This window comes from Microcaecilia unicolor, chromosome 6, assembly GCF_901765095.1.
Source record: "Microcaecilia unicolor chromosome 6, aMicUni1.1, whole genome shotgun sequence".
NCBI lineage: Eukaryota > Metazoa > Chordata > Amphibia > Gymnophiona > Siphonopidae > Microcaecilia > Microcaecilia unicolor.
In genome coordinates this window covers 266,116,903-266,144,571 of record NC_044036.1, presented here as the reverse complement: position 1 = coordinate 266,144,571, position 27,669 = coordinate 266,116,903, and the positions used below count along the sequence as shown (strand labels likewise).

At 44.0% G+C, this 27,669-nt stretch overlaps 1 protein-coding gene across 5 annotated transcripts in view; it reads left to right on the top strand.

Annotated features, from left to right (window-relative positions):
* Positions 1–27,669, top strand: part of DENND1A (DENN domain containing 1A) — a 1,150,393-nt gene that overhangs the window by 737,466 nt on the left and 385,258 nt on the right. For all 5 annotated transcript variants that reach the window (XM_030207362.1, XM_030207365.1, XM_030207363.1 and 2 more), the window contains exon 13: positions 256–381. In XM_030207362.1, the coding sequence (XP_030063222.1) occupies positions 256–381 (126 nt within the window). The remainder of the gene's footprint in view (positions 1–255; positions 382–27,669) is intronic.

Genomic DNA, 27,669 nt, shown 5'->3' with positions numbered 1-27,669 from the left:
GGTATCTATGGGACGGGTTTAGGAGGTCCAGCAAATCTAACAAAAATAATTAAAATGGAACAGACATACATGATTAATTGTTTAACTCATTTATGTACAAAAAATACTTGCAGTACAATATCAAAATAAATAGGGGACCTTAGAAGCAATTAAGTTGAGAATCCAAAAAATGTCCTTTACAAAATTGTGCAATCTTCGTTTTGAATTACGTACATAATTACAACTAAACTTAATGTAGCTATATTGCACTTCCAGGTCTCTTCACTAAAGAACAGGCTGAAGAAGGTGTCATCGAGTACTGGGGATGGCGTTGCACGAGCATTCTTAAAGGCCCAGGCATCTTTGTTTGGCAGCTACCGAAGTGCTCTCAAAATTGAACCTGTGAGTAGACTTTCTTTTGTTATACTATACACTGAAATGTAACACCTGTACTTTTATCTAGGAGGTGTGCCTGAGAAAGGGGGGGGGGGGGGGGTAGAGATGTGGTTTCTAAGTTCAGAGAGGAAAAGTATATGCGTAGTTGGCATTTTTAAATCTTTGTGCATACTTTTCTATGAGAAAGCTACCTGAGGAGACTGAAGGTGCTCTGTGTAGCGTGCACCTATGAAAAAAATTGAAAGTAATTGTGCTCTTTCACTTTGGACATTGGTGCAAAGCTTGCAAATAAAAGTTTGTATAGTCTTCATAGAGTTTAAAAATTGTGCTCCCCCTAAAAAATTTAAATTAATTGTTAAGGTATAGAGTAGAGAAAGGGCTTAAAGAGATAAGAGATTTCTGCTATGGTAAGAAATCTTATTTGTGTCAGTTCAGAAGCATAATGCCCACAGTAAATGTGCTGCTTTGCTTAGCACAATAAAGTTGAGTATTGGGTATCATGCCAACCTTACCGTCTAATTAATGCTATAGTTATCTCTTTTTGCTCTTTTTCTGAGATTCAGTGGACTCACACTATAAGGCCGTTTATGTAAGTGTTGCTGTGCAAATGATTGTTGAGTGCATCCTACTTCAGTTGAACCTTTTCTGGGATAGCCTTGTAGCAGAGAGCTTTATAGAGAGGGTCCAGTGTGGTGAAAATTTGTTACAGTATTTTCCTTACCAAGGTCTCTGCTGCCCTTGAGATTGTCACACAGGAATATCTAATATAATAAAACGCACCGTGAACGTTCTAATGAGGACAACGTTCTGTGAAGCCCTGAAGCCATCTGACGTCACTGAAGCTGTAGGGTTCGTGGATTCGTGGTGTGAAGTCTTCAAGCCAGCCAGCCGTCTCTGCCCCGCCCTCGCGAAAAAAACAAACAAATCGGGAAGCGAAACGTCAGGGAAGGAGGCGGCGCTCCCGACGTCTAGCCTTCCCTTCGCTGTGTTCCGCCTTCAAAATAAGGCGGAACACAGCGAAGGGAAAGCTAGACGTCGGGAGCGCCACCTCCTTCCCTGACGCTTCGCTGCACGAACCGCCACGGAGGTAAAGTTAAAAAGAATAATAAAAAAAAAAAGGGATGCATGGATGCGAGGCATGGATGCGAAGGGGGGGGGGGGGGAGAAGAGGGCGGGCCAGGCTGGGACATGGGAGAGAGAGTAGCATGGATGCGAGGGGGGGGGGGTCATGGAAGGGCGAGAGGGGACTTGCTGGAAAAGGATGAATGGAGGCGGCAGGGGACAGAGGAGCATGGATGGGTATGGATTAGGAGGACAGGGCACAGGGAGAGAGGGGAATTACTGGAAATGGATGAATGGAGGGGGCAGGGGACAGAGGAGCATGGATGGGCATGGATTGGGAGGGCAGGACTCAGGGAGAGAGGGAAATTGCTGGATAGGGAAAAATGGAGGGGCCAGGTGACAGATGAGCATGGATTGGAAGGGCAGGACTCAGGGAGAGGGGAATTGCTGGATAGGGATGAATGGAGGGGACAGATGGGCATGGATGGATATGGATTGCAGAGCAGGCCTCAGGCAGAGAGGGGAAATGCTGGATAGGGAAAAATGGAGGGGCCAGGTGACAGAGGAGCATGGATGGGCATGGATGGGCATGGATTGGAAGGGCAGGACTCAGGGAGAGGGAAATTGCTGGATAGGGATGAATGGAGGGGACAGATGGGCATGGATGGATATGGATTGCAGAGCAGGCCTCAGGCAGAGAGGGGAAATGCTGGATAGGGAAAAATGGAGGGGCCAGGTGACAGAGGAGCATGGATGGGCATGGATTGGAAGGGCAGGACTCAGGGAGAGGGGAATTGCTGCATAGGGATGAATGGAGGGGACAGATGGGCATGGATGGATATGGATTGCAGAGCAGGCCTCAGGCAGAGAGGGGAAATGCTAGATAGGGAAAAATGGAGGGCCCAGGTGACAGATGAGCATGGATGGGCATGGATTGGAAGGGCAGGAGTCAGGGAGAGGGGAATTGCTGGATAGGGATGAATGGAGGGGACAGATGGGCATGGATGGATATGGATTGCAGAGCAGGCCTCAGGCAGAGAGGGGAAATGCTGGATAGGGAAAAATGGAGGGGCCAGGTGACAGAGGAGCATGGATTGGAAGGGCAGGACTCAGGGAGAGGGGAATTGCTGCATAGGGATGAATGGAGGGGACAGATGGGCATGGATGGATATGGATTGCAGGGCAGGCCTCAGGCAGAGAGGGGAAATGCTGGATAGGGATGAATGGAGGGGGCAGGTGACAGACAAACATGGATGGCCATGGATTGGGAGGGCAGGGCTCAGGGACAGAGGGGAATTGCTGGAAAAGGATGAATGGAGGGGGCAGGGGACAGATGGCCATGGATTGGGAGGGCACGGCTCACACTCTCTCTCTCATATACAATGTCTTTCTGACTCTCACTCTCACACACTCTGTCTCACACTGTATCACATTCACTCTCTATGTGCCACACAGTCACTCACACACTCGCTTGGTGTCATACACTCACTCTCACAGAGAATCTGTGTCTCACACACACTCTCTCTCTTGCCCACACACACACACTCTCTCTCACACTGTGTCTCACATACACACTTGCACACACTCTCATTCTCACACACACTCTCTCACAAACACACTCACACCCAGACTCACTCTCTCTCTCACACACTCACACTTTCACTCTGACTCTCAAACAGTCACTCTCACATACACTCTCCCAAACATACACACTCCAAGGAAAACCTTGCTAGCGCCCGTTTCATTTGTGTCAGAAACGGGCCTTTTTTACTAGTACTGTAATAAGATCCTGTTGGCGTTCTCTGTAATATATCATAACAGGAGCATCATAAGGTACTATAACAAACTGTGCTTTATATCCTGGTATTCCAATTGCTGAGACATACATCTCTGTATTTATGTGTAGCAAATGTCCTTTTCAAGTAATTGTAAAAACCCAAATGCTAGAAAAACATTTATATATTAGATTTCTGATTTCAGTAAAATACAGCAATTGCTCAAAGACATATAGAAGAGAGAAATCTGTAGTTATACACTGTGTTGGATAAGACTGCTTGAAAAGTTTATCATGCTGCTGTCTTTTTCTACTTGGAACGTGTGTAATATGTGACATGGTGAAAATTACTGTATGTTGTTGGCAAATAGACTTCTTTTAGAAGAGTGAAAGGTTCAGAATAAGATGATAAGCTTCACATCTTAATTCAAGAAATGCATTGTTAGGAATTTCTTATGAATATTTGGTTTTGGTATTTGAAGACTAGGGGGTATGTTTACTAAGGTGCGTTAGCATTTTTAACACACCTGTAAGTTTAAGGCGCATTAAACACTAACTCTCCTATACATTTCTATGGGCGCATTAGCGTTTAATGCGCGTAAACTGTTTATGCGCATTAAAAATGACCTACCATCAGAATTCTACCAGAACCAGATAAAACCAAATTCTTTACACCTGATTGCTTCAATCAATTTGTCACCAATGAACATTAACGTCCTACCCCTTTATCTCTCATGTCTGAAATGAACTGTTTATCCAACTTACTTTATAATTTACTTCAACATTTATGAAGTTTAATGTAATAATATGTTGTATTTCTCATTCCGGAAATGGTGATCGCCATTACGGCATACTGTAAGCCACATTGAGCCTGCAAATAAGTGGGAAAATGTGGGATACAAATGCAACAAATAAATAAATAAAAACCCTAATGCGCCCATAGCACCACTTAGTAAACATAGGTGTTAGGTTCTTGTTATGAAGTGGGCAGTGAATAACTCACACCCATTTTAGAGATGTAATCTGTATTTCTGATTTGATATAAATAATGCTTTTGATATTTATAGAATTGTATTTACTTACTTGTCATAAATAAGGGTAAAATACATTCATTCATTTCTTTCTTATTTTATTTATTTATTTATTTATTTATTTATTTGTAATGGTGATGTCTGTGCTCACTTGGCTTCCGTGGTCAGCTAGCCTATGTGCTGAACAGAGAAGCATAGGTGCAAAAGTGGTGATGGCTAGTTTTATTACTCAGGTAATGGACTGAGATTGACTCTTAAGTAATTTTCCAGTGTGAGCCCAAGCCTGAACTCAGAGAATGAGTGTTAAAGTATGCTTTTGGATTTCTTCCTGATGGTGAGCTCATCTTTTGTATATGGGACATAGGGAAACTGGTCACACTATTCAAGAACTAGGTCCTGTATGTCACCGGATAAACATCTAGTCTGCATATTCTCTTGAAAAGTGGAGGAAGAGAATTATGAGCAGTTTTAGACTTCTGTTGATGATGATCTTTCACTTATACTAAAAGTATGAGAGAAGGGAAGAGGGTTGGGTAAACTGCGGTCCTCTGTTTGTATCTGACTCATAGTATTGTTTGGTACTGCTGGGTGTGGCGCTCCAAAAGCGGATTACCACCCATCAGGATTGGGCCTCCAGATTTGATCCTCATGCTCAAATTTCTCCTGAGCTCTGGAGTTTGGGTTAGTCTGATAATATAAAATTTTAAAGGGTTTCATTTTGTGAAAGAATAGACCAAAGATAACTAGGAATTCCACTATCTGGAATAGCGTCAGAGGAGGGTTCTGTCTTGGAGGAACCAATTCCTGGGATGGCCTAACCTTAGAAAGGTCCATCCTAATGATACGTTGGGAGGAGTCCCTCCATCCAGGGGGCTTTCCTCATGGAGGAACCCAACTTCATGAAGGGCTCATTCTCAAGTTCCCTTTAAAAAGGTTTATGAGTTGGGCCCATCCTTGGGGAAGCAATACAGTCTTGGGAAGAGGGTCATCCTTTAGGGGCAACTCAGCCTCAAGGGGGCAGTTGGTTGTTGGATGAGATTAATGCCCTTTGGAGGTGGTCATTGACAAAGGACCTCAGATATGGATTGGGAGCCCCACCAAGGCTTGTGTTAGCCCAACATGGCCGTTCCAGTCTGCTTAGATAGTTAGGTTTAACCCCAAACTACTACACTCTGAAGTGTTATTGTATTCCTATTTTCTCCCTTACTTTCAGTGCCTGTGTGATGCATTGTGTATAGGTCGTCTCATCTATCCACAGTTCCAGCATTTCCCTTTCCTGGGGGCAGCAGAATTTATGGGTCACCACCCATAAATTCTGCTGCATACGCCTCCCCCAACCTTCACCAAGTCTGTCTCTCTCTTACCTCACCTATGCCAGTTCCTGCATCTCACGTTTCTCTCCCTATTCCCCTGGGGTCTCCCCAGGTCCACCCCCCCCCCCCCCCCCCATGATTCATTTCCTGTTAGGCAGAGGGTGCAACCTGAGTATGAGCATGTAGAAAAAAGGCCTCATGCTGGTGCTGGGAACAGGTGTAGCTGAAAATGGTGGCATGGGAAAGGAGGGAGGGACACCATGGAAAAGAAGAGATGCTGGAACCAGCATGTGGTGGGTAGGAAAGGCTAGTAGACTCATATAGGTCCCCCCCCCCCCCACAAACGTATGACCTTAAAGAATTTTGCAACCTATACATGAGTTTAGTGTTTAAACGATTTTATTGAGAATACAGCCAAAGAAACATTGTCATACAAGCTCTACATTTCACACATTTCGAGTGTTGATATAATTATACAGTGAGTTATTAAACAGCCTTCAATATTTGAACTTTATACTCCAACCTGGTATTATTTTATTTGCTATTAATGATCCACGTTTTTAACAATAATTGAACCACCTTACAGCGTGGATCTAAATATGTCCCCTCTAACTCACCCATACCAGAAATGACCCTATATCCTACTCAATGATCTTCATATATAATACTCTCCTTACAAAGAAGGGCTCGCAAAGTATCAGCTATTATAACTATATTGAATAAAGAACAATATTCCAATATAAGCGGTCTAGAAGAGCCCGAAGATACAAGATCTCTCTCCTCACTCAACCCCTTATCCATCCTATACCTACCCCCCTCCCCCCCCCTCAGCTTAACTTCCCTCCACCCCTCCCTCCTTATTCCCCCCCCCCCTGAAGGAACGTTACCCAATCAACCTAGGAAGTTCATCTTGCGTTTAGAAGTAAGCTCCGACCTCTGGGATTTAAGGTGCCTAAATAGGGGCCCCAGATGGCTAAAAACGTAACTCTCTTTCTTTGTGAGTGTCTAATCTCTCCAGCCTCCCAAGAAGCTAGCTGATGTAGCTGGTTTCTCCAGTGCCAATATGCTGGTGGGTCTTTAACCGTCCAATATTGTAATATACATTTTCTTGCCAGTAAGCACATCTTACGAATCAGCAATACTTCAAAACGATTCTGTCCTCGAAAAGCATCGGGGAGGTCTAAGATTACTTGTTCAACTGTCTTTCTGGTTTTAATACCCAATCTCCCTTCCCAAAAGCCCCAAACCTGAGTCCAGAACCTTTTCACTCGAGTGCAACTCCAAAACATATGTAGGAATGTGCCTGGACTCTTTCCACATTTAATACAATTTGGGCTGCGCCCGCCTCCCATGTGAGCAAGTTGTGAAGTTGTCACATACCCTCTGTGGATACATCGGTATGCACATTCTCTTAAACGAGCATCTGTTACCAACAGGGGTATGCGCGCCACTACCCTCGGCACTTCCCAAGACACTAATTCAAAATTCAATTCTCTTTCCCATGCTTGTTTCAACGGCCCATAATCTCTCGGGGGTTGCCATCTAGTTAGTGCTTTACAAAGCAGGGAGACAGAAATTTCTCCCTCGCCCAGTGATTGAAAAAAATCTCTTAGTTTATCTCCCACTCGCCCGGTCAAAGCAGTCTCTGGCAGTGACGCCACATAATGTTGTATCTGTTTTATCGCAAATCTGTTACCCCAAGAGTCTCCCACCTTACTCAACAAGTCCCTGGTTGAACGGGGCTGCCCATCTCCATCTAGCAGATCAGCTAAGCATATTAGTCCCCGTCTCGCCCAGTCTACGAAGTGCCGGCTTGACATCCCAGGTAAAAACTCACAGTTCCCACATATTGTAAGCTGGTCGGATGCTGTCGGGTCTCCCCCAAGTTGGCGTACGAGCTTTTTCCACGCCTCTCTCAGCGGTCGTACCAACACGCTTCTACGCACTCCCTCTGGTATACTACTTATTTTATGGTGTAGCAATGAGAAAAGTTGACAAGGAGCTAGGTATGCTGTCTCTAGTGTAGTAGGGGTGTATCGCTGCAGTTTTAAGAACCAATCCCCTAAGTGACGCAATTGGCATGCCTGATTGTATAATGCTAAGTCCGGCATTCCCACCCCCCCCCTGTCTCCAGTTACCGATTAAGTAGGAAAATCGGACTCGTGGCTTCTTACCCTTCCAACAAAACTTAGATGCTAGTGCGTAAAAGCTTTGCAAGTCTTTCCGACGTATCCAAATTGGTATCGCTTGTAGAACATAAAGCCACCTAGGGAAAAGAACCATCTTTATTAAATTAATTCTACCCATCAGCGATAGTGGCAAATCCATCCAGCCCTGTAACACATTCCTGGTCTCCCTCAGCAACCAGGAGACATTTAGATCATATAAACGTGAAGTGTCCATAGGTAATAAGAATCCCAAGTATGTAAAAGCATTCTGCGCCTTTCTCAGCGGAAATTCACCCCTCCAATCTCTCCATATCTCCCCCGAGGAGGCCAGGGCTTCCGATTTTTCACGGTTCAATCGAAACCCCGCATAATCTCCATATTCTGAAAAGATTTCCAGCAGCGCTTCCAACGAGTCCTGCGGATTCGTCAGATGAACCAAAATATCGTCGGCGAAGGCGGCCACCTTAAACATCTCCCTCCCTATCTTTGTGCCTTCTATTTCCGGTTGCTCCATTATATCTCTCAATAAAGGATCTAACGTTAGTACGAACAAAAGAGGCGATAGAGGACAGCCCTGTCGCGTTCCCCTTCCCATGGCGAAGTCTGATGTTACAAGCCCATTAACCGAGACTCGGGCTCTCGGGTGCGAGTAAAGTGCTTTTATCCCTGAAAGAAATCTGCCCGAAAATCCGTATTTCCGAAGAACCGCATATAGAAAGTCCCAGCGAACCCGATCAAAAGCTTTTTCCGCGTCAAAGCTTATTAATAAGGACTTTTTATTCTCTCTGCTGCTAGTCTCTAAAGAGGCCAGAACTTTGCGGACATTTTTAGCAATTGTACGACCCTTCACGAATCCTGCTTGAGATTCATGTATCAATTTAGGTAGAATTTTTGCTAATCTATTTGCCATGATTTTAGCTAGTAACTTAATCTCAAAATTTAAGAGCGAAATCGGCCGATACGATGCTGCCAGTTCTGGGTCCTTCCCTTTCTTAGAAATTACAATGATACATGCGGTATTTAAGTTGGGGGGCACTTGCTCTTGTTCTATTAAAGTATTAAACATCGATGTTAGGGGCTCTGCTATCTCTTCCCCCATAAGTTTATAAAATTCCGCTCTATAGCCGTCCACTCCAGGTGCTTTGAGCAATTGGCTTTGATTAATGGCCAAGAACACCTCCTCTGTTGTGATTAGATCACTAAGTTTCTGCTCATCTTGCATAGTTAGCCGTGGTAAGTTTAACTGCTCCAAATATGAGTCTCCCGACAGACCTTCATCCTGTGAGCTCTCATACAACTTACTATAGTAATTGTAAAAAATGTCACTAATTCCCTGATCTGTGGTAATTCGTCTATTCTGCTCATTTTTCATGGTTATTATCCTAGTTTTCCCTTGCTTCGCCGCAATTAGTCGCGCCATCAACCGCCCCCCTTTATTGCCGTGCTTATAGAGTTGGTATTTATAATAATTCTGTGCCTTCACAGCTTTTTGGTGAAGGAGTTCGTTCAACGCTGTTTGCAAGGAGAGTAATTGTTGTTTACTCTCTAAAGAGGGTTGTCGGCCATATCTCCTCCTCGCCTTACACACTAATTGACTCAATCGTAAAATTTCCTGGAGTCTCGCTTTGCGTTTATGGGCCGTATAACTTATTATTTCCCCCCTAAACACTGCCTTAGCCGTTTCCCAGTAAAGAATTGGGGGGTCCACGTACGGCTCATTGTGTCTCTTGTAATCGTTCCAGCTGCGAAGCATAGAGGCCTTAAAAACTGGGTCTCGGTATAGCTCTACAGGGAATGTCCATCTATTGCTTCCTCCCTGTCTCTGCTTTGGCAACCATCTCATTTCCACCCATGCATGGTCTGAGATTACAGTGGCCCCTATTATTGCATTGGACACTGAGCCAAACAACTGTTCCGAAATCAACAAGTAGTCGATGCGCGCCTGTGTACCATGCACTCTAGATAAATGAGTGTAGTCTCTCCCTTGCGGATCGAGAGTCCGCCAAACGTCCACCAGCCCCATCTGTCGACAGAGATTAGGCAGCCCCCGATTCTCCTGCCCAGGAGTATAACCTCTAGGCCCAGTACTATCCATCAGAGGGTCCATTACTGTATTAAAATCCCCCCCTAGTATTATGGGTAGAGGGCTTTGTTGTAGCAGCGTCTCCATAATCATTTTGTAAAATTTCCTTCTGTATTGATTTGGGGCATATATATTCCCAAACAACACTGTTTGGCGGTCTATGGTAGCCTCAACAATCAAAAACCTCCCCCCTGGGTCAGTGTATCTAACATCCAATTTATCTACTATCCCTTTTCTAAACAAGATGGCAACCCCTCCTTTCTTCCCTTGTGCCGCCGCAGAAGTGCACTCCCCCACCCACCAAGTGCGCAATTTCTTATGTTCTTCATTTGACAAGTGTGTTTCTTGTAATAATGCTATATCTACTTTATGTCGTTGTAAATGCTGTAGAATTTTAGAACGTTTAACCGGGGATGAAATCCCTCCTACATTCCATGTAACAACCTTCAAAGGACCTCACTTCTATTTGATATCATTCCTTGCAGATTATACCATTCTTGCTTTAAAGGGGAGCGTCCCAGCCTCCGCCCCCCCTCTGTTTCCGTGTTGTCACGTATACTTCCCTTCCTTATATCTACATTGCACGTCCTCCAGGTCTCAGTTCCTCCCCCCCCCCCAACCCCCCCAACCCCCCCACCCTCATATTCTCCCCCCCCCCTAACTAACCCCAATCCCCTTTGGTAATTCCCCCAACCCCAAAATGGGGTCATCACGTATAACGTCCCTTACCCCCCACCTTCTTGTAAACTCCTTCCCCCCCTCTCTATTACAACAACAGAAAATGAATTATAGGTACTTCAAACTCTCTGCATATTAACATTTTTATATTCAAATTCAACAACAGTTTCACCCTTCAAACCTTCTCTTTTCTTCAACAAGATGCTGGGTTGAACCTTCTTCATTAGAGTTTTTAGAAAACCAGCAGCTCAACCCAGTATGTGGTCTCTGACGATCTCAAACAGCTTGCACAAAATAAATCCCCACTGCACCTCAGCAAGGCTTCTCGCCTATTCCGCTGTTTTGTCTCCAAATAGTTTCTCGCAGCTAGCCAATAAATCCAGCACTGAACATGTTAATAATCTTCAGAGTTTAAGCTTAATGATTTGTAATCCATGCTTACTAAGACTTCAGCATTGACTTTGACTTTTTTGTCTGATTCAACCTCCCATGTTCGTTTTACAGTCAACGCTCCTCAATGGATCTCAGGAAGGCCTGCGCCTTTTCCACTGAGGTATAAATTGTTGTCTCCGTTTGGTAGGTGACCCGCAGCTTCGCCGGGTATTGCAGGGCAAAACGGATCTTCTTTTCATATAACTTCGTGCAGACCGGGGAAAACTTCCTCCGCTGCATCGCAACTGCTGCTGAATAATCCTGAAAACATAAAATTTTCTTATTTTCGTAGCGCAGTTCTTGATCTTTTCTTAGTGCCTGCAATATAGCCTCTTTGTGTGCAAAGTTTAATAGTCGACAGATCACCACTCGGGATTTCACAGTATCTGGATGTCTGGGACCCACCCGATGTGCTCTCTCCACACGGAGGGTTCCCAAGTCTGTTGGTAATTGCAGCTGTTTTAAAAGCCAGGTTTCCAGAAAAGCTCTCAGATTAGAAGATTCCAACGCTTCTGGTAGCCCCACGAATCTCAGGTTGTTTCTACGGGATCTATTTTCAAGATCCTCTAGCTTCTCTTCATAAGTCTCTAGTTGGTTTTTAAGCTTCACATTTTCCACCTCCATTCGTGAGACTTTTTCCTCCAAGGCCCCCTGGCGCTGTTGGAACTCCGCCAAATCTTTATTTAGTTGCTCCAGGTTTCCCTGGACTAGATCTAGTTTGTTGTCAATCGGTCCCAGTCGCCTATCTAACAGCGGCTCCATGGCGCTTGTCACCTCCGCTACCACCTCTGCCACCCATGCTGAGCTCACCGTGTGCACGGGCGGACTTGGCGGGGCCGCCATTTTGTTTTCGCTGCCTCGTGTTTTGTCTTTGGCGCTACGGACGTTTTTCGCTGCCATAATTAAAGTTTGAATCGTTCTGCTGTTGCGTCTTGATTTCCGATTTCGGAATTGCAAAATTGGGGGGTTCGCTGTCAAATTATTCACCTGATTTTGAGGGTTGAACGGGCAAGCCGGCAGGAGCGGGAAGGCTCAGCCACCGCTCCTGTTCATGACGTCACGTGACCTCCCTATACATGAGTTTATACAATACGTTTTTCGCTTCCAAACTACTTAACAGCAATAGTTTAGTACACTATCAGGCTTATTTTCGAAAGAGAAGGGCGCCCATCTTTTGACACAAATCGGAAGATGGGCGTCCTTATCCCAGGGTCACCCAAATCGGCATAATTGAAAGCCGATTTTGGGCGTCCTCAACTGCTTTCCATCATGGGGATGACCAAAGTTCTTGGGGGCGTGTTGGAAGCATAACGAAGGCAGGACTGGGGCGTGCTTAACACATGGGCGTCCTCGGCCGATAATGGAAAAAAGAAGGGTGTCCCTGACGAACACCTGGCCGACTTTACTTGGTCCTTTTTTTTTTTTTAATGACCAAGCCACATAAAAGTGCTCTAAATGACCAGATGACCACCGAAGGGAATTGGGAATGACCTCCCCTTACTCCCCCAGTGGTCACGAACCCCCTCCCACCCTAAAAAAAAAATGTTTAAATATTTTTTGCCAGCCTCTATGCCAGCCTCAAATATCATACCCAGCTCCATGACAGCAGTATGCAGGTCCCTGGAGCAGTTTTAGTGGGTACTGCAGTGCACTTCAGGCAGGCGGACCCAGGCCCATCCCCTCCCCACCTGTTATACTTGTGATGGTAAATGTGAGCCCTCCAAAACCCACCAGAAACCCACTGTACCCACATGTAGGTGCCCCCCTTCATCCCTAATGGCTATGGTAGTGGTGTACAGTTGTGGGGAGTGGGTTTGGGGGGCTCAGCACACAAGGGAGCTGTGCGCCTAGGGTGCCCGGTTGGTGTCCTGGCATGTCAGGGGGACCAGTGCACTGTGAATGCTGGCTCCTCCCACGACCAAATGGCTTGGATTTGGTCGTTTCTGAGATGGGCGTCCTCGGTTTCCATTATTGCCGAAAATCGGGGACGACCATCTCTAAGGTCGACCTAAATGTTGAGATTTGGGCGTCCCTGACCGTATTATCGAAACGAAAGATGGCCGCCCATCTTGTTTCGATAATACAGATTTCCCCACCCCTTCGTAGAGGACGTCCTTTGGAAAACTTGGGCGCCCCGTTCGATTATGCCCCTACATGTATACTACATTTTTGAAATGAACACAAGCTAATGCATATCAATAGGTCGATACATCAGGGTGTGCAGATTTTATCAACAGTGCACTGTATGATCAGAAATTCATGTGTGCGTGGGCCAAATGAGAATTTTAGACCATTGTAGCTTGATGTATTCTCATAAAAATCTGTGAATCTTTTCCAAAGTTATGCCTTCCTATCCATCAAATAGGGCTGCAATGCTTCAAAATCATGTGCTCAAGCTAAAGTAAAACTTTTCTTTCAAAATCTCATATCCTGAGGTCAGGCAGCAGGGCTACAAGTCAGATGCCATGACCTAAGGGACATTCAGCTGTGGTGGTCACCATTTTAATTTAAACACTGGCCAATGCATTTAAATGAATACATATATGTAGCACTGCTGTACATAAGTCAGTGAGACTGAATAAATGTACATGTAATACAGTGGTCACCACTGCCATCCACTTGGTTTAGGCCTGCTATTTGTCCTTCCTGTAATATTTATTCCCTAGCTTATGTGATGTGATAGGATTTACTATTACGCATTTCTCATATGTTAGTCATTGTGTGAGATTTAGCCTTCCTAATACTTAGCACTTTTATAACACCAACAGAAGTACACAGCACTGTATGTAAGTAAAAAAAAAAACATCCCACTGGAGCTTACAGTCTAGTCAAGACACATAGACAAGACAAATAAGACTTTAGGAAATGTATCTGTTAAAGGAAACATGGTTATAATAAAAAGGCTATGACCTGGGAGAGCCAGGATTTAAGAGCAGTCTCAAAAAGATGGATGTTTTGGTAGATGTAAAACATGTCTAGAGCTCTAACATAATTCACCAACTTGGGAGGCTGATTCTATTTATGGCGCCTGAAAAATCAGCGCCAAAAAATTTTCCACTTAGGCGTAATCTATACACTGCGCCTAGATTTAGGTGTGGTTTATAAAATATGCTTAAGTGGATTTATAGAATATGCCTAGTGGCCATGCTGGCACCTAATTCTAAATTAATCGCAGCCTTTAGCTGGGGTTATTTTACTGGCAGTACGACAACTTGCAGTGTGTACCCGGTACACACTGCAAGTTGCATTACCAAATGTGCATAGTAATGAGCTGCTTTACATTCATTTACGTATTTTGTGACCCCTGGGGTGACTTATTTCTTGCTGTGTTAGAGCACCACATCCAGCGTAAGAACCCTCTAACATATGTTAAGGGGCAAGTCATTTGGGTTAGTGCCTGAACGCAGCTTGATAACTTCCTCCCTAGTATTAATATGAGACAGTAAAAAAGTGAAACAGAAAATTAGATCAGTGTATTAGCTGTAGAGTCTCTTACTGGCTCATTTAAATGAACTGTAGTGAGCTCAGATCCCAGATATGCAGTTGGAAAAATAGGCTGGGGGAAGAGCAGAAACAGCAAAAGCTGCAGGTACCTGTCTTCTGGAGAATGGTTACTCATTCAAGTGTCATTGTTGTGTACACTTGAGGCCAGTAGAAACAGAATGGGAGAAAAGCCTTTGTGAAACATGTCCTTATTCATCTTAAAATATAAAATCAAAGACTACAAATTGCCATAAACTTATAGTCAATCACCACAGTAAGAGGAAAAAGTACAAAACTTATTAAGGTTCACTGCCTGAGACTGCATTGTAAAAGTACTCCACCAGTTGTAGAACTCTTCCCCATCTGTTAAGCTACTTTTTTTTCCATATACTGTATAAAGGTACAGATAATAGAGCCTACAAAGGTCTCTACATTAGCTTTATGTAGTATTGATTTGGTGAAGGAAGCATAGCTCTTGAAGGATAATCTCGCAAATGTATTTAGTCTCATCAAAAAGGTATTGCCTATATCTTGTTGGTGCTTTATTTCTGCATAGCTTTGTGTAGCATAATGTCTGTAGAAATGTATGATGATTTTTAAAAATGATGCATGCTGCACTTAACTACTGTAATTCCCATTTTGCATAAATAACAATTCTATTTATTTCTGTGTGCATATGTAGACCAAGACTTTATTCATTTTGCCCTTTCTTGCTCTCTGACATGCCTCCCTGTGGTTGCCTAGCAACTATGAATCTTGGTTTGTATGTGTTTATGATTTTGGACAGGAGCTATTGTCTTCTGAGGTTTTTTTTGTTCATGTGTGAACATTAAGTGTGGCCTGGTGACTTATCACCTGGTATTTTAAGCTGCATTGAGGAGTTACTGTAGGTGACTCAAGCATATAAGTAGAGTCATCATCCAAAGTATCAGGTGTAGCTTTGTAGCCCCTACCATTGAAAGGACATTTAAGGAAGGAAATATTTCAGAGAAGCTAGTTATAAGGACCTGCAACATAAACCACAAACGGGATCTCAAACCATACTTTTTAGAAGAATAAAGCACATCAGTACAGTAGCAGTTCCAGGGACAAAATATCATAGTAACATAGTAGATCACGGCAGAAAAAGACCTGTACGGTCCATCCAGTCTACCAAACAAGACAACTCATATGTGCTACTTTTTGTGTATACCCTACTTTGATTTGTACCTGTGCTGTTCAGGGCACAGACCGTATAAGTCTGCCCAGCACTATCCCCGCCTCCCAACCACCAGCCCCGCCTCCCAACCACCGGCTCTGGCACAGACCGTATAAGTCTGCCCAGCACTATCCCCGCCTCCCAACCACCAGCCCCGCTTCCCATGGGGTGGGAGTGAATTAGAGAAAATATGTGAAAATAGTTATTTACTGAGAGACAGTTGAATGCCTGGAGTAGTCTAAAAGGTGGCATTATCCACCACTGTGACAAAATTGAACTATGCTTAGGATGAATGCAAAGGATAGGGTAAAGGAAAGTAGGGAAAGCATTTGTAGCAAGGCACAGAGTTTGGAGGATGGCATCAGACTTATACAAAGAAAACATGTTCTATTTAGGATCTTATATTTGCTTCTTTCTACAAAATTCTAAGCAAATCACAATAATAAAAGAGGGCCTCGACACTTGAGGGAAAATACAAATCAGTATACATCAAATATAGTGATCAACATAAAATTACATATAAGATGCTAAATAAAAAAAGGAAAAAGCCTGCTCCAGTTGTTAGTTATGTCAATTTTTTTTCAGTGATGGAAAATTAAGCCTCAACTTATTAAATTATTAATTTCCCCCTCCCTCACCCCCCAGTCCTTTCAACTTACTTTATCTGCACTAGCAATGACTCATATAGGCCAGCTACAGGGCCTTCCCTCTATCACGTCTCACCCATGCACAAAGAGGAAAGTGCATCAGAGAAATTGGGATGCAGCAGATGGAAGGCACCAGGACCAACCTGCAGCCAGCACCAATAAAGTAAATGGGAAGGACCTTGAGGGGTGTGAGAGGCAGGAGTGAGGAAGATGTAGAGATGCCAAATCTGCGGGAGGAAGGGAAGGAGAAAAGTGATGCTGGGCTGCAGGAATGATGGGAAAAGGGGGAGAAATGCAGAACCCACAAGGGAAAGGAGGGCAACTTACTGGACCTTGGGGGGTGCAGGAAGGAAGGGAAGAGTGAGGGGGGAAATCTGGAAGGGGTGGGGTCAGAGAAGAGAGAGACAAAGAGATACTGGACCACATGGGTGGAAGAGAGAGGGGAGAAGGTGGACATAGGGAGGTATGGAGAAACAGAGGGGAGGTTCTGGCAGTGGGAGGAGCATAGAGACAGGGAGACAAAGGGGGGAGATGCTGGACATGATTGGTATAGGGACATAGAGAAACAATGCTGAAGACTAGTGGAGACATTGGGACAGAAGATTAAAACTGGACGTGGGTGAGGGCATATGGACACAGGAGGGTGACGAAAATGATAAAGGGGATGGGACGACTTCCCTATGAGGAAAGGCTAAAACAGCTATGGCTCTCCAGCTTGGAGAAAAGACGGCTGAGGGAAGATATGATAGAGATCCATAAAATAATGAGTGGAGTGGAACAGGTAGACGTGAATCGCTTGTTTACTGTTTCCAAAAATACTAGGACTGTGGGGCATGCAAAGAAGCTACAAAGAAGTAAATTTAAAATGAATCTGAGAAAATATTTCTTCACGCAACGTGTAATTAAACTCTGGAATTTGTTGCCAGAGAATGTAGTAAAAGCAGTTAGCTTAGTGGGGTTTAAAACAAGTTTGTCCCAGTGTGGGAATACTTATGTATGATCAGGAGACTATAGCATCTCTGGAGAGGCCGGAGCTCAAGAAGATGCTGGGGGTGGTGGAACCCATCCCAGAGGCAGAACAGGGCCTGGGGCATTATTCCATCTATTTCATAGCTCCTTTCAGCCCATCTTGGATCTAAAAAGAGATGAATGCTTGCTTCCCATCTAGCATTTCTCATAGAGACACTTTGGCCTGAGATCACCTCAGTTTATCCAGGCGAATTGCTGACAACTTGGACCTCATGGAGCCCTATATTCACATCCCCATTGTAGACCAGTACAAAGCGGTTCCTCCACTGTTGTGTGCTTAGGAGTCACTTTCAGTTGTGGCCACAGCATCATGCACCTTTTCCAAAGCGATGATAGTGGTAGCAGCCCATCTGCAGCACCAGGGCATTTGAGTTCATCACTCACATGGATGATTGGTTGAGTCGAGCCGACTCAGAAGCAGAGTCCAGGCTGGCCAATTCTTAGGTTATTGTCCTCCTGGGGGGCTTGGGCTGGGTGGTGAATTGTGTCGTCACCTGCTTCCCTCCCATACCTTGGGAGATGATTTTCCTACTAGAGGACTGGGCAGCCAAACTGCAGGCTCAAAACCAGCTTCATGGCTCTGACTCTAGAAGTTGTGACATGGGCACAAGTGCACATGTCGCCTTAGCAGTCAGCACTCTTGTCTCAGTGAGCCCCAGTTGTCCGGATTTTGAGCACCTGTTGCTTCTCCCTGCCAGGGTAAGAACCAGTCTGGACTGGTGGGATAGCCCTGTTTGCCTCCTGCAGAAGGTTTTGTTGGACTCTCTGGAGTGGCTGGTAGTTACCACTGATGCAAGTTCCCTTGGCTGGGGAGCACATTGCTTAGGCAGAGTGGTGGAGGGGACCTGCTCCGTGCTGGAGGCTTTGTGGTCCAGCTACCTAGAGATGCGAGTGGTGCGCCTATCCTTGGTGGAGTTCCCTCCTTTGCTTTAGGGAAAGGTGGTCTGGGTGTTCACGAGCAATGCCACAGTGGAAGCCTACATAATCAGGGCAGCACCAGGAGTCAGACTGGGTCAATGGAAGCTGCGAAACACTCTCGTTGAGTGGAGAGGCATATGTAAGCCCTATCAGCTGTACATGTAGCAGACATGGACAATGTCCAGATGGACTTTCTTAGCCACTCCCAGTTAGATCGAGGGAAGTGGGAGTTGTGGCCGACAGCCTTTCAACTCATTTGGGATCGGTGGGGGCCACCGGTGTTCGACCTGATGACTGTACACTTCACTGCCAAGTCAAAGTGGTTCTTCAGCTGCAGGAGGGAGGCAAGCTTGTAGGAGATAAATGCCTTAGTCCAACTGTGTCCAGCGGAGGAGCCCTTCTTTGCCTTTTCTTCCATGGCCCCTGATAGGCCAGCTCTTGCGCGGGATCGCACAGCATCCTCATCTCGCCGTTCAGATGGCTCCGGATTGGCCCCATCAACCATGGTATGTGGACCTGGTGTGGTGGTTGGTAGCCAAACCACTCCCTCAGCCCAGGGGATATGGCCACCTTCATCAGGGTCCAATGAAAATGGAGGATACAAATCCCTTCTAACTTATGGTTTGACCCTTAAAAGGAGACATTTAGCAATGCATGATGTCTGTACCTTGCTTAAGTTCCATAAGTCTTCCATATTTCTGGTTTATGTACAGGTCTGGAAGGTTTTTGAGGCACAGATCCTCAGTATTTTGGGGTTTTTGCAGTAGGGCCTGGTGCTGAGTTTCTTGATGGTCCTGAACTGAGCATGCACGAGAGAGCCGGCATTAGTGGTCAAAGCGTGCCTGCTGAATTAAGTGCTGCTGCAGGTCTGACGCAGACAGAAAATGTTCTTAGCTGCTGGGGCTTGGCAACCCCACCAGCCATGAAAGTAGAGGGGTCGCGAGCCAAAGGTGAGCGGGCCAAGGCCCCTGCCCCCCCTCACCCATACTGAAAGAGAAACCCTATTGAGAGTTTCTTTTTCCAAACTTTGCCCTGCAGGCCGTTGGGTACTCAGTATGTGTGGATTTGCAAGCTAAGTGAGATGGCTACAAATAACCTTCCCTTTATCTAAATCAAAGCAAATTGAATGATTTTAAAGAAAAATCTTCTCAAATCCATCCTATGGTGCACCACTAAGAGATGAGTCTTAGTAAGCTGCACATTACCAAAACATTGGTATTTTATAACAAATCAGCCCAATACTCAGCCATGGCTGTAAGCTTTTGTTTAAAATGCCGGCTGCCATATTACTTATTCCTGAAAATTTCTCACCAATATCCAGGTGTTAGACAATGCTCTGTATATGCAGGTATAACAATAAAATATTTGGTGCCATTACCCAGATAATATCTAGATAACTCAAGGAAGTTATTCGGATACTGGCACTATCACTGCTCTCAGAGTTATCCCCGGCTCCGCCCCCCCTTGCCCCAGATTTATACTGCTGAAAGTCCACATATAGCCCCGGCAAGCACTACTTATATGAGTAGCATTGTCTGCTATCCGGATAGTTAACTTGAATATCAGCCTGATTTTTCTTACTGACCTTGTAAAAGTGAATTTTCTTGCAGCTTATTTCAGACCCTGGTTTGATCTGAATTTGGGAAAAATGTAGAAGCCATATATTTTATTTGAATACGATGGATAAATGTTACATCAGGGAGTGCTAGGGAGGTAAAATTCCTAGATGTTGGATGTGCAGGGAAACAGTGATAATAACATAATCAAATTTGAACTGATGTCTGGAGTGAGTCACTAAGGAAATCTACTGTAGCAGCATTTAATTTTTGAAAAAGTGACTACGACAAAATAAGGAAAATGGTTAAAAAGAAACTAAATGGATCGGTCACAAAGGTTAGGACTTTAAATCAGGCATGGGCGTTGTTTAAAAATACCATCATGGAAGCCCAGACCAGTATTCCACGTATTAACAAAGGTGGAAAGAAGAGCAAAGGACAGCCAGAATGGTTAAAAGGTGAAGTGAAAGAGGCTATTAGAGCCAAAAGAACGTCCTTCAAAGAATGGAAAAAGAATCCGAATGAAGAAAATAAGAAGCAATAGAAGCACTGTCAAGCTATATGTAAAGCATTAATAAAGAAGGCTAAAAGAAAATATAAAGAAAACACCGCAGAGACAAAATCTCATGGTAACACCTTTTTTAGGTACATCAGAAGCAGAACGTTTGTGAGGGAATCCGTGGTACTGTTAGATCATGAAGGAGCATAAGATGCACTCAAATAGGACAAGGCCATAGAGGAGAGATTGAATGAATTGTTTGCTTTGGTCTTTATATAGAAGAAGATGTAAGAGATCTATCGGTAGCAGAAATGGTTTTCAGGATGATGATGTGGAGGAACTGAAAGAAATTTTAGTGAACCTTGAAGACTTACTGAGTCAGTCAACAAGTTAGAGTGATAAATCACCAGGACTGGATGATGTACACCCCAGGGTACTCTAAGAACTCAAACATGGAATTGCTGATCTGCTGTTGTTAAAATCTTCTGTAGTGCCTGAAGATTGGAGGGTGGCCAATGTAATGCCAGTTTTTAAAAAGGTTTCCAGCTCCTCACGTGAGACTCCTGAGAAAATGAAAAGGTCATGAGAAAGGAAGCAATGTCCTTCTATGGATTAGGAATTGATTGGACAGAAAACAAAGGGTAGGGTTAAATCGCCATTTTTCTCAGTGGAGATGGGTGAATACTAGAGTACCCCAGGGATCTGTACTGGGACCAGTATTGTTTAACATATGTATTGTTTTATTTTTTTATTTATCGCATTTAACAAAAACAATACAAGTATTAACTTGATAAGAAATCACCATAAGGCAGTATTACACAATAATAAGGCAAAACTAAGAAGAAGCAGTGCTATCACAGTCACCAGCTGAGAGGAGATATCCAAAAGGAAAAAATCCCTGAAACAAGGGTAAACGTGAAAACTTATAAAGAATTACTTGAGTGAGAGAGAAAGAACCTATCTATACAAATCTTCATCTACTCTTATTCACCTGCAGGTACAGAAACTTCTGACTTCTTCACTTCTAGGAATGATTTTAACTGATAAGAGTCAAAAAAGATAATCTCTGTGGGGCCCTTTTACTAAAGGGTTGGTGCACCGCAGTGAGTTTGCCACACACCAATCCAGAATTACTGCTGGGCTACTGCAGGAGCCCAGTGGTAGCCCACCCCCAGCGTGCGCCATTTCTGGTGGTACAAAAATATTTTCTATTTTTGTCGCACTGATGCATACCTGGCAGTAATCAGGCAGCACCACGCATTTCCCGGTTAGTGCAGGATCACTTACCACACGGCCATTGCTTGTTGAGAAAAAGGACAGCCTTTTTTTATCTGCTGTGGTAAAAGGGGACCTCAGCGCACATGTCAAAAACACTTACTGACACTAGCGCAGGCCCCCTTTTAATGCAGCTTAGTAAAAGGACCCCCGAGAATCCAAAGTACGTCAGTATTTACAAGGAATCTCATAAGTACATAAGTATTGCCATACTGGGAAAGACCAAAGGTCCATCTAGCCCAGCATCCTGTTTCCAACAGTGGCCAATACAGGTCACAAATACCCGGCAAGATCCCAAAAATGTACAAAACATTTTATACTGCTTATCCCAGAAATAGTGGATTTTCCCCAAGTCCATTTAATAACGGTCTATGGACTTTTTCCTTTAGGAAGCTGTCCAAACCTTTTTAAAACTCCGCTAAGCAAACCGCCTTTACCACATTCTCTGGCAACGAATTCCAGAGTTTAATTACATGTTGAGTGAAGAAACATTTTCTCCGATTCATTTTAAATTTACTACATTGTAGCTTCATCGCATGCCCCCTAGTCCTAGTATTTTTGGAAAGCATGAACAGAAGCTTCACATCAACCCGTTCAACTACACTCATTATTTTATAGACCTCTATCATATCTCCCCTCAGCCGCCTTTTCTCCAAGCTGAAGAGCCCTAGCCGCTTTAGCCTTTCCTCATAGGGAAGTCGTCCCATCCCCTTTATCATTTTCATCGCCGTTCTCTGCACTTTTTCTAATTCCATTATATCTTTTTTGAGATGCGGCAAGCAGAATTGAACACAATATTTGAGGTGCAGTCGCACCATGGAGCGATACAAAGGCATTATAACATCCTCATTTTTGTTTTCCATTCCTTTCCTAATAATACCTAACATTCTATTTGCTTTCTTAGCCGCAGCAGCACACTGAGCAGAAGGTTTCAACGTATCATCAGTGACGACACCTAGATCCCTTTATTGGTCCGTGACTCCTAACGTGGAACCTTGCATAACGTAGCTATAATTCAGGTTCCTCTTTCCCACATGCATCAGTTTGCACTTGCTCACATTAAACGTCATCTGCCATTTAGACGCCCAGTCCCGTAAGATCCTCTTTTTTCACAATCCTCCTGTGATTTAACGACTTTGAATAACTTTGTGTCATCCGCAAATTTAATTACTTCACAAGTTACTCCCATCTCTAGGTCATTTATAAATATGTTAAAAAGCAGCGGTCCCAGCACAGAGCCCTGGGGAGCCCCACTAACTACCCTTCTCCATTGAGAATACTGGCCATTTAACCCTACTCTCTGTTTTCTATCTTTCAACCAGTTTTTAATCCACAATAGAACAATAGAACACTACCTCCTATCCCATGACTCTCCAATTTCCTCTGGAGTCTTTCATGAGGTATTTTGTCAAACGCCTTCTGAAAATCCAGATACACAATCCAGCTTATAATCGAACGAGAAAAACGCCCAAGTTCCGACCTAAATCGGGAGATGGACGTTTATCTCACAAAAACGAATAAAGCGGTATAATCGAAAGCCGATTTTTGGGCGTTTTCAACTGCACTCCGTCGCGGATGCGGACAAAGTTTATGGGGGCGTGTCAGAGGTGTGGCGAAGGCGGAACTGGGGCGTGGTTATCTGCCGAACAAAGATGGGCGCATTTCAGCGATAATGGGAAGAAAGTATGCGTTTTTAGCTAGAATTTAGGACACTTTTCCTGGACCCTGTTTTTTCACGAATAAGGCCCCAAAAAGTGCCCTAAATGACCAGATGACCACTGGAGGGAATCGGGGATGACCTCCCCTGACTCCCCCAGTGGTACCTAACCCCCTCCCACCACAAAAAAATGATGTTTCACACATTTTTATTTTCACCCTCAAATGTCATACCCAGCTCCCTGGCAGCAGTGTGCAGGTCACTGGAGGAGTTGTTAGGGGGTGCAGTGGACTTCAGGCAGGTGGACCCAGGCCCATCCCCCCCTACCTGTTACAATTGTGCTGCTTAATGCTTATTAGTCGTCCAACCCCCCCAAACCCACTGTACCCACATGTAGGTGCCCCCCTTCACCCCTTAGGGCTATAGTAATGGTGTAGACTTGTGGGCAGTGGGTTTTGAGGGGGATTTGGGGGGCTCAACACACAAGGGAAGGGTGCTATGCACCTGGGAGCTCTTTTACCTTTTTTTTTGTTTTTGTAAAAGTGCCCCCTAGGGTGCCCGGTTGATGTCCTGGCATGTGAGGGGGACCAGTGCACTACGAATCCTGGCCCCTCCCACGAATAAATGTCTTGGATTTATTCGTTTTTGAGCTGGGCGCTTTCATTTTCTATTATCGCTGAAAAACAAAAACGCCCAGCTCACACATTGTTGAATAAAACATGGGCGTCTATTTTTTTCGAACATACGGTTCGGTCCGCCCCTTCACTGACCCGTTCTCGGAGATAAACGCCCATGGAGATAGGCGTTTTCGTTCAATTATGCCCCTCAATATCAACCGACTCCCCTTTATCCACATGTTTGTTCACCCCTTCAAAGAAATGTAGTAGATTGGTGAGGCAAGATTTCCCTTCACTAAATCCACGTTGACTTTGTCTCATTAATCCATGCTTTTGAATATGCTCTGTAATTTTGTTCTTAATAATAGTCTCTACCATTTTGCCCGGCACCAATGTCAGACTCACCTGTCTATAATTTCCCGGATCTCCTCTGGAACCTTTTTTAAAAATTGGCGTTACATTGGCCACCTTCCAATCTTCTGATACCATGCTCGATTTTAAGGATAAATTACATATTTTTCACAATAGCTCCGCAAGCTCATTTTTCAGTTCTATCAGTACTCTGGGATGAATACCATCTGGTCTGGGAGATTTGCTACTCTTCAGTTTGTAGAACCGCCCCATTACATCCTCCAGGTTTACAGAGAATTCATTAAGTTTCTCCGACTCGTCAGCTTCAAATACCATTTCCGGCACCGGTATCCCACCCAAATCTTCCTCGGTGAAGATCAAAGCAAAGAATTCATTTAATCTGTCCGCTACGGCTTTGTCTTCCCTGTTCGCCCCTTTTACTCCTCGGTCATCTACCGGTCCAACTGATTCTTTTGCCGGCTTCTTGCTTTTAAGATTCCTAAAATCAAACAAAATAAAACATGGAAAAGAAAATAAGATGATACCTTTTTTATTGGACATAACTTAATACATTTCTTGATTAGCTTTCGAAGGTTGCCCTTCTTCCTCAGATCGGAAATAAGCAAATGTGCTAGCTGACAGTGTATATAAGTGAAAACATTCAAGCATTACTATGACAGTCTGACAGGGTGGGAGGAGGGGGGTGGGTAGGAAGTATGCATGGGGACATCAAAGCATATCATTGATATTCTAACAGGATGGGTGTGGATAGGTGAGGGGAGGGTGATCAACAGAGACATACAGCTTTATGGTTTATAATGGGCTAGGAACCCCAGATCCTTGTTAAGTCCTTTCTGTTGGGTGTTAAAATATTCAATCATTCTGACTTCAAAGGTCTTACGTTCTTGTATGGTTTTAAAGTTACCTTTCAGGATTCTCACTGTGAAGTCACTGGTACAGTGTCCTGGTCCTGTAAAATGTTGACCAACAGGCGTGGGAACCCTGCTGGCACCAGTATTGTTCATGTGATGTCTATGTAAATTGAATCTTGTCTTAAGCATCTGGCCTGTTTCTCCAATATAGCATCCTTTGTTACATTTTTTACACTGAATGATATATACCACATTGGAAGATGAGCAAGTGAAAGATCCCTTTATGTTGAATATCTTTCCTTTGTGGATGACTTTGGGGTCCTGTGAAATATTTTGGCATAGTTTGCAACTGGATAAATTACAGGGAAGTGTGCCCTTCTGTTCCTTTTCAGTCTGTGATGGAAGTTTACTTCTGATTAGCTTGTGTTTTAAGTTGGGTGGCTGTCGGAAGGCCAGTACTGGTGGGGATGGGAATATCTCTTTCAGTAATTCATCCTCCTGGAGTATAGGTTGTAGATCTCTTATGATTTTCCTCAGTTTTTCCAGCTCTGGATTGTATGTCACTACAAGCGGGATTCTGTCTGTGGATTTTTTTCTTCTTGTACTTATTTTCTTTTCCATGTTTTATTTTGTTTGATTTCTATTGATAACCTTAAGAGTGGACTAACACGGCTACCACACTCCTCTACTTAAGATTCCTAAAACAAATTTTACTATGTGTTTTTGCCTCCAACACAATCTTTTTTTTTGAAGTCCATCTTAGCTTTCCTTATCAGCGCTTTGCATTTGACTTGACATTCCTTATGCCGTTTCTTATTATTTTCAATCGGTTCCTTCTTCCATTTTCTGAAGGATTTTCTTTTAGCTCTAATAGCTTCCTTCACCTCACTATTTAACCACGCCAGCTGTTGTTCGGTCTTCCGACCTCCTTTTTTAATATAAGTACATAAGTACATAAGTAGTGCCATACTGGGAAAGACCAAAGGTCCATCTAGCCCAGCATCCTGTCACCGACAGTGGCCAATCCAGGTCAAGGGCACCTGGCACGCTCCCCAAACGTAAAAACATTCCAGACAAGTTATACCTAAAAATGAGGAATTTTTCCAAGTCCATTTAATAGCGGTCTATGGACTTGTCCTTTAGGAATCTATCTAACCCCTTTTTAAACTCCGTCAAGCTAACCGCCCGTACCACGTTCTCCGGCAATGAATTCCAGAGTCTAATTACACGTTGGGTGAAGAAAAATTTTCTCCGATTCGTTTTAAATTTACCACACTGTAGCTTCAACTCATGCCCTCTAGTCCTAGTATTTTTGGATAGCGTGAACAGTCGCTTCACATCCACCCGATCCATTCCACTCATTATTTTATACACTTCTATCATATCTCCCCTCAGCCGTCTCTTCTCCAAGCTGAAAAGCCCTAGCCTTCTCAGCCTCTCTTCATAGGAAAGTCGTCCCATCCCCACTATCATTTTCGTCGCCCTTCGCTGTACCTTTTCCAATTCTACTATATCTTTTTTGAGATACGGAGACCAGTACTGAACACAATACTCCAGGTGCGGTCGCACCATGGAGCGATACAACGGCATTATAACATCCGCACACCTGGACTCCATACCCTTCCTAATAATACGCGGAATATATTTGGCCTGGGCTTCCAGGATGGTGTTTTTGAACAGCATCCACACCTGATGTAAATTTTTGACTCTCGCAGTCGCTCCTCTAAGTTTTCTTTTCACTGTTCTTCTCATTTTATCATAGTCTCCTTTTTTAAAGTTAAACGCTAACGTATTTGATTTCCTATGTATACTTACTTCAAAGCTAATATCAAATCCGAGCATATTATGATCACTGTTATCAAGGTGCCCCAGCACCATTACCTCCCGCACCAGATCATGCGCTCCACTAAGGACTAGGTCTAGAATTTTTCCTTCTCTTGCCGGTTCCTGTACCAGCTGCTCCAATAAGCTGTCCTTGATTTCATCAAGGAATTTTACCTCCCTAGCGTGTCCCGATGTTACATTTACCCAGTCAATATCGTGGTAATTGAAATCATCCATTATTATTGTGTTGCCCAGTTTGTTTGCTTCCCTAATTTCCTTTAACATTTCTGCATCCGTCTGTTCATCCTGGCCAGGCGGACGGTAGTACACTCCTATCATTATCCTTTTCCCCTTTACAGAAAATGAACTTGGCACCAATTCAAGCACTTCTTGTCACATCTGAAGAACTAACTTTCTACGATGTTGTGTGCTTTTAATTAAATCAGGAAATATCCATTCTTTCTGACCCATAAAAAGTTTTTGTCCGTGACGAAAATATAACTTCAAAATATGGTCACAATCTTGAGGAAATAGAAAAGTCACTTAAGGTCTCTCGAGTCACGTCTCGGAATCAGATTTTTCAGAAAAGGAGTCAAATCTAAGCTGGCCTTCGATATTTCCTCCAGGTTTAGAATCAGTGGAGTCCCCGAGGCTTTATCCTGCTGAGGTAATGTGTTAGATTTGTTAGATATGTAATATGCCTTAGCTGTGGAAAAGCTTCATTTGGCAATAAAAGAATTTCCTCAAAGTAAGTTTTCAATAAGTGCACTGAAGGAAAGGATGCTTTGGGAAATTCAGCAGTCTCAGATTCAAGTAGCTCAGAGTTC